We start from the raw sequence: 7586 nt of genomic DNA on the forward strand, positions 1-7586 counted from the left end.
AAGGATGGTTGTGCATTATTCTCGATCTTTGTTTTGTTAGAAAACCGAGGTTAAACACTTGCAAGCCTCAAAAGCCGTGTCGTGATGGACCTATTTCATGTGATATGAATAATCTTTTCACAAAGGATGCTTGAATTCGGCCCCAAATGGGTACGACCTGACTTAAGCAGACCATATCATACCACTTTGTTTAAGGAGTTAGTTTACCGATTTAATTCATAATTCATATCACACTATTTTTCTAAAGGAATTATTTGATTTACACCCAATAAATTTGGTGAATTGTTATTTTAGTCCATTAAATTTAAATATTACCATTTTAGTATGTTAATAACTTAAACAATGAACAATCTTACCATTTTAGGTTTGTCTAATTTTTAATACTTTTTTTTTAAATTGAAATATTCTTTTGTTTCAATAAAAAATTATTACATTACCAAATAAAAAGTAATATTCTTTTGTCTCATCAGTCTATCTTTAGGTCACAACTTTCAAATCTACCGTATTTGTTTCTCTTTTTGATCACGTGGGAGTCTAGGACGGTGTGTTTTTTTTTCTCAAAAGAAAAAGCTCAGCCACAAATTTAAAGTGTTGTACAGCACTCTAGCCTTTAAGTCAGTAACTCAACAAAGGCAGTAAAATAGAAAGATACAGTAGTGAGAGCAATGGAGGAAGAGAAAAGAGAGATGGTCTGATACCGGAGGTTGTCGACTTAGACTCGAGCACAGAGAGACGGACTCACAGCAGGGCAACTGGCACTGCGATCGGGGGCACACGCACCGTAATTGTAAGATAGTAGACAGATTTGTTTTGTTTCTTTATTATTATTATTATTTTTTTTTTTGTAATTTGGAAAAATATTTTAAAGGAGAAATGGGATTTGTTATTTCTTCTCTCCAAACGGCCTCAATAATGGGCCAGATTTTGGTTTTTTTTTTTTTTTTTTTTTGGGGGGGGGTGATTTTTAATTTTAAGAGGGAAAATTTCTGAAAGTTGAGGGGGGCCATTAAAAAAAAATTTAGTTATTTTTTATTTTATTTTTTGGGCCAATTCTAAGTACTTCTAAGTTCTAATGGAAAATTCAAAAAGTCAGGAGGGCCTTAGCCCACTCCAACCCTCTTTAGTTTACAAGATACATTTTGGTGCTACGTGCCCCCTCTGATGATTTATGTTTTGTTCTTCTGTGGGACACTATGGGAGAAAGTCTTCTCTCAGAGCCCACTTTTTTTGTCCTTACAAAGAAAAAGGACAGCACAGCAGCAACGTCCCAGTCCCAGGTTCTCTTTTCCTTATCCTTATCCTGACTTTTTTTTTTTTTTTTTTTTTGCCTTGTTTAATCAGCACAGCAACGTTTGATTATTTGCCCAGGTGGCCCACAAAAGTTTGCTGATCACGTTTGAACAAATGGAAGTCCTTTGAACATTTGACTCTATTATTTGCTGATCACCTTTTTTTTGGGCTGAATGTTAGTGTAAATTTGCTGATCACGTTTTGTTTTTTTGGGCGGAATGTAGTTTAAATTTGCTGACTACGTATTATTTGCCCAGGTGAAGAATGTTGCCCAGGTGAAGAAACTGTTGCCCACAAAAGTTTGCTGACCACGTTTGAACAAATGGAAGTCCTTTGAACATTTGCCTCTATTATTTGCTGATCACGTTTTTTTGGGCTGAATGTAATGTAAATTTGCTGATCATGTTTTTGCTGCTTACAAAATCTTTTGCCCAACTAAATTGATGTGAACACTATTGTAATTTTTACATTATAATAATAAAAATATAAGTATAAATTTATACGTATAATGCGGTAAATTTTATATTATTTAATGAGTATAAATAAATCTATTTTTTATATATTATGTAATAATGGTATAATAGTTAATTTATATAAATTACATTTTCATCCTTTTCTTTTTTCTCTTCAATCAAATAAAAGAGTTTTTCATCATTTTACTTTTTCACCCCTCCAACCAAACACACAAGAGGAAAACTAAATATTTTATATCTTTCTACTTTTTCATCCTCTCACTTTTTTACTCTTCCAACTAAACGTACCCTTATGATTTATGTTTTGTTCTTCTGTGGGACACTATGGGTTGATACATGCTGAAAATCAATATAACTAGATGACCATTTAAAAATGTATTTGAGGTAAGCCAAATCTTATTATTTAATTTTAGTCTTTTTGTTTAATGTTGTTTGGCTTAAAAATAGCATTAAGCTGTTTGAAAAGAAGTCTACCCGTGTATTGCTATTTTAATCCATTAATTTTCTTAAAACGATTCCATTTTAAGTTGTGTTTATTTCAAATAGCAACGGACATAATGACTAAAAGTGACAAAGTAGTTAAGGTTTACCTACTAAAATGATGTGATTCAAATTTAGTGGACAAACTGCCAAACTGCCAGATGACACGTGAGCAACATACGGGAGATTTGAATTTTAGTTATGGCAGGGTGGTTGGCAGCTGGTTTTAGTTGGCTAACCCATTAGTGAGTCACTAGGCACTCTGACAACTAATTTTTGTATGGCTCTTCCTTTCCTTATAAAATAGCAAAACAGGTCAGAATTTTCGAACCCGACCCATTGGACCTACAACCGATTGACTTGTTTAAAAATGACATGTTTTGACCTGTGACCCGTTTTGGCCCGCAACCCGACCTGACCCGAATCGAACCGACCCGCCCGTTTTGTCACGTCTACCAACGTTGAGTAGATCAAGATTGAGGTGTAATTCTTATAAAATATTTACTTATTCTTCTTCACTTAATATGTTATGTACTCCATTATAATTTGTCATTTTTTACTTGCCACCTTCATTTTCTCTTCCTACTTTAAACAGATCGAAGATTATACCAAGATTAACTTTTAGAAAGTTGGAACAAGAGTTGCACCAAATTTGGGTATCAAGTGTTTAGTAGTAATTGGTAAGTGGTAATAGTATCACTAGTGAGAATCTAATCACAGTTAAGGAACTCAAAAAACAATTGACAGATTGCATCTATTTCAAAAAAAAAAAAAAAAAACTTGTTTGAAAAATACTGGTCAACTCGACCCGTCCCGCGACCCGACTCGACCTGCGACTTGATTGACCTGTTTAAAAATGACCCGTTTTGACTCGCGACCCGATTGACCCGACTCGACCCGACCTGCCTATTTTGCCATGTCTAATAACTTCATTTCAAAGTAACAGTAAGAGCATTAACATAAGTGCTTGTATAATAGAATAAATACCACATTTTAGTTAACTAAACCCAAAATTCACCCAAATCAAACCATGAAAAGTTGTGTAAAAATATATGGTTGTTACAATAATAATGTAATATACATTGTTAAAAAGTAGGTACATTATTGTAGCTTGTAGGTGTTATATATTGTGATCCATTTTTGTTATCTAATGTACTAAGTGTAGGGGTTAAGGTGCATTAAATTCATTTTTTTAATATATTTTTCAAAAACTAAAATTAATTTGTACACAAATACTCAAAAAAGCGCACATAACCATAATGAATTTGTGCATGCAAGTCAATGAATCATTAACAAGAGTATTTTCTTTTAAAAAAAATGCATTACAACTCATAATTGAGCATTTATTAATCTTTAACTTGTGCTTTTAGATCACTTGTTAACAAAATTGTGATCAAGATACAGTTCTTAGGAATTGTATTGTATTTTCTTCTTTAAAAAAGATTTTATTAATAGAGCACTTATAATATAGTTCTTTAGGAATTGTGTTCCTAATTAAATATCAAGAGCCTTGTATCTCAACTTGTTAGCACTTTCTAGTATTTCCTATGGAGGTATTTAAGGTTCAAATCTCGTTACCCCAAAAATCGATGTATCAAAAAAATTAAAAATATCTCTAATTAAATTTACTAATTTGATTGGATTGATCAATGCTACATAAAAGGTGTTATCTTTTTCTAAGAATAATTAAATCCAACTATGCAAGAGTCTAGGAAATATAAGGTACATTATTTGAAAAATCATACCTAATTATATGTTCCTGTCTTATGTATTTCTCTATATAAATAAGAGCAAAGCAAGCCATTATCAACACAAACACAGACAGAGAGAGTAAAAGCCATGGACTTGTCATTGCTTCTTCTCAAGGTCATGGTCACAATTGCGCTGCTTGGCTTTTTTAGCAAGCTAATACAGATTTGTGATGCTCTAATATTGAAGCCAGAAAGGCTTAGATCAAAACTGCGAAAGCAAGGGATCAGAGGCCCTCCACCCTCGTTTTTGCTCGGAAACATCAATGACATGAAGAAGATGAAATCCACGGCCTCAAAAACTCAACCAGGAGAGCAAGCATTAACCCACAATTGCGCTTCTGCAATTTTTCCTTTCTTAGACCTATGGAAAAAACAATATGGTAATTAAGAACATCAATCTTAGTACATGATTTTTTAAGTTTCAATTCTCATATAGTTGAATTATCAGAAAGGTTTTTCATTTATTTATTTTTTAACTGCTTTTGTTATTCTAATTCTGACAGGTTCTACGTTCATGTTCTCACTTGGCAACATACAAATATTGCACACGAACCATCTTGATGTGGTAAGGGCAATAAGCATATGCACTTCCTTAGACTTTGGAAAGCCTTCCTATCAATACAAAGAGCGAGGTCCTCTATTTGGCCAAGGGATTCTGACTTCAAATGGAGCACCATGGGCTTACCAAAGGAAAATCCTTGCTCCAGAACTATACATGGAAAAGGTCAAGGTATGCTTCAAATCAAATATATATCTTTTTAGTACGAGAATCAACCTTTCCAAACACAAAAATAAAAAAGATAAGATTTTCTATCAATTATCTCTCTAAACAAACCCCCACAAACTTTTAACGACATATGTTCAATCAAGATATAAGTTTTGATCATACCTATTTTCTTAATAATAGTCCTTCTATTCCCAGCTTCTGATTAGTAAAAATATAGTGACTGGATACTGGTGCAATTTGTAGGGTATGATGAGCATAATGGTGGAGTCCTCAATTACACTAGTGAACTCATGGACTAATCTGATTGAGAGTGAGGGTGGAGTTGCAGATGTTCACGTTGATAAATATATGAGAAGCCTTTCTGGAGATGTGATCTCAAGAGCTTGTTTTGGCAGCGATTACTCTAAAGGGGAAGAGATGTTTTCAAAGCTTGATGTACTTCAAGAGCACCTGTCTAAAAAGGTTTTTTCCAGTGGCATTCCTGTACTAAGGTTTGATTTTTATTTATTTATTTATTTTTTTGTCCCTACATAAAGCATTTTTTATATCATTATAATTACCTTCGTTTGTGGGTGTCACAATTTTCAGACATCTTCCAACAAAGAGCAAAAGAGAAACAAGGAGGCTAGAAAAAGAGGTCCACTCTTTGATTATGCAGGTAGTGAAGGAAAGAAAGGAGGGACCATCACAGAATGATTTGCTGCAAGTGGTACTTGAAGGTGCAAACAATACTGATTTTGGTCAAGATAAGACTGGTCGCTTCATTGTTGACAATTGCAAGAACATATACCAAGCTGCGTATGAGACAACTGCAGTGTGTGCAACATGGACCTTGATGCTGTTGGCCTCAAATCCAGAGTGGCAACAACGAGTTCGTACTGAAGTCCTTGAAATTTGTGCTGATCAGATGCCTGACGCTGACATGGTTCGCAAGATGAAGACAGTAAGTATATATATTGATTTCTGTGAGTAATGTAAAAGACACAATTTTCACTACTTTTTTTTTGCACATCGTTAGTTGAACACTACAAGACGGTAAGTATACATATTTACACATAGAGTCGTAGGATGAACTTTAGATGTCGCCGTTAGGAAATACTAGGAGATGTTAAGATCCACCCAACATTTTGTCAACTACTCACCAATCTTTGCTTGGTTTAATGAATTTGACAGTTGACTATGGTAATTTACGAATCATTGCGACTTTACCCTCCAGTGCCAGTGGTGACAAGGGAGGCATTTGAAGACATGAAATTTGGAGACATAAACGTACCTAAAGGTGTAATTGTGTGGACCATGATAGTAGCCTTACAACAAGACCCTGATCTTTGGGGACCCGATGCCAACATCTTCAACCCCGAAAGGTTTGCCAATGGTGTCAGTGGTGCATGCAAGCTTCCTTACGTGTACATGCCATTTGGAGTTGGACCTCGCATCTGTGCTGGGCAACACTTTGCCATGGCAGAGCTCAAAATTCTTATATCTTTGATTGTGTCCAACTTCTCCTTTTCCTTGTCACCCATATACAGGCACTCCCCGGCAATGAAGTTGCTTTTAGAGCCTGAACATGGTGTCAATATTCTTATTAAGAAGCTCTGAGCTATGAGCCAACTATCATACTATAGTTGGTATTGCAGAATGTTTTCTTATTTAATGATGAAGTTATTAATTAGGTCAGTTCTTAATAATCTGTGTTGAAACTTGGTTTATGACAAGGGCAATGCATATGTGGAAGTACATGCAGGGATTATGTATGACCAGCTGTTCTAGGCACGAGTCTTACGATCTAGTATCTTGGCCTGACACATTTCTTTTTCTTAAGTTGAAGTGAAATGTAATAATTGATGTACAATAAATATGATATAAGTGACATGCATGTTTAGAAGGATATCAATCATGTTTAGAAGATTTCAACATATCAATTTGTCGGACCATGAACGGTGTCATTCCACTTCAAAACTAATTAATGATGAGGAAAACACACTCAAATCTTTTATGGCATTTGACATCGCGCCACACAGGCCTATTTTTAGAGTGGTTGTAGGGAGTCAAATTGTGGTCCTCCCAACAATCTCTCCCTCACAATGACACTCCCGTGACTCAAATCCATGACCTTGGCTCTGATACCATTTGTTGAACCATGAGCTGTGTCATTCCACCTTAAAACCAATTAGTGATGAGGAAGACACATTCAAATCTTTTATGTCATTCGATATTTTAGAGTGGTTGTGAGGAGTCAAATTGTGATTCCCCCAACATAATCATAATTTGTACTTGGATAACTTGTGAAAAAAGTTGATTTTATGTGTATGTATATTGCATAGTTTGTGTAAAAATCTTTGTTAATTTTAACATAAAAACTTTTTTTTTCTATTTTACATAACAATTTTTCAAAATGATCCGCATCAAATTATTTATTCTAAAATTTATTTTATTAAAAGATCATTTTTTAAAGTGCCTGCTAGATGATTTTGTAAACATCGATTCTTTAATACATGTTACGTACGTGCTACTACGTACTGAAATTAATTGCACTTAGAATCTTTTGGGAAACTATCAAATTCAATGAACTTAAAGGCTTACATTATGTAAAGCCTTGAAAATTTTGCACTTGGTGGTGGCATATATGTTATTAACAGTTCTCTTTTATGTAGAAATAGTTCTCTTAACCATGACAATGTGGCCTCAACGAGAACATTATACATAAAGAAAAATGTTAAATGTATAAATTATTTTACAAATTACTAATATGGTGAATTGTTATTAGTAAGTAAAAATATAATATTAGTGGTAAGCCCTAAATCACTAGGCTTCTTTATTGTGATTGCATGTGATATATATCAGTTAAATAATAGGAATCATTCT

The 7586-nt window shown here is 34.1% G+C and overlaps 1 protein-coding gene and 1 long non-coding RNA gene across 2 annotated transcripts; both read left to right on the top strand.

The window, feature by feature from the left end:
• The first annotated feature begins 552 nt into the window (after positions 1 to 552).
• Positions 553 to 1690, top strand: LOC126724481 (uncharacterized). The gene is made up of 2 exons (XR_007655001.1): positions 553 to 787; positions 1342 to 1690. It is a non-coding gene; the product is annotated as an uncharacterized LOC126724481 (long non-coding RNA).
• A 2350-nt stretch (positions 1691 to 4040) lies between these two features.
• On the top strand, positions 4041 to 6609 carry LOC126722933 (cytochrome P450 714C2-like). Its single transcript, XM_050426096.1, has 5 exons — positions 4041 to 4374; positions 4498 to 4724; positions 4965 to 5212; positions 5310 to 5664; positions 5895 to 6609. Exons 1-5 carry the CDS (start codon positions 4083 to 4085, stop codon positions 6318 to 6320), a joined length of 1548 nt encoding a protein of 515 aa, XP_050282053.1. The 5' UTR covers positions 4041 to 4082; the 3' UTR covers positions 6321 to 6609.
• Positions 6610 to 7586: the final 977 nt, after the last annotated feature.

Source organism: Quercus robur, chromosome 4 (assembly GCF_932294415.1).
Source record: "Quercus robur chromosome 4, dhQueRobu3.1, whole genome shotgun sequence".
Classification (NCBI taxonomy): domain Eukaryota; kingdom Viridiplantae; phylum Streptophyta; class Magnoliopsida; order Fagales; family Fagaceae; genus Quercus; species Quercus robur.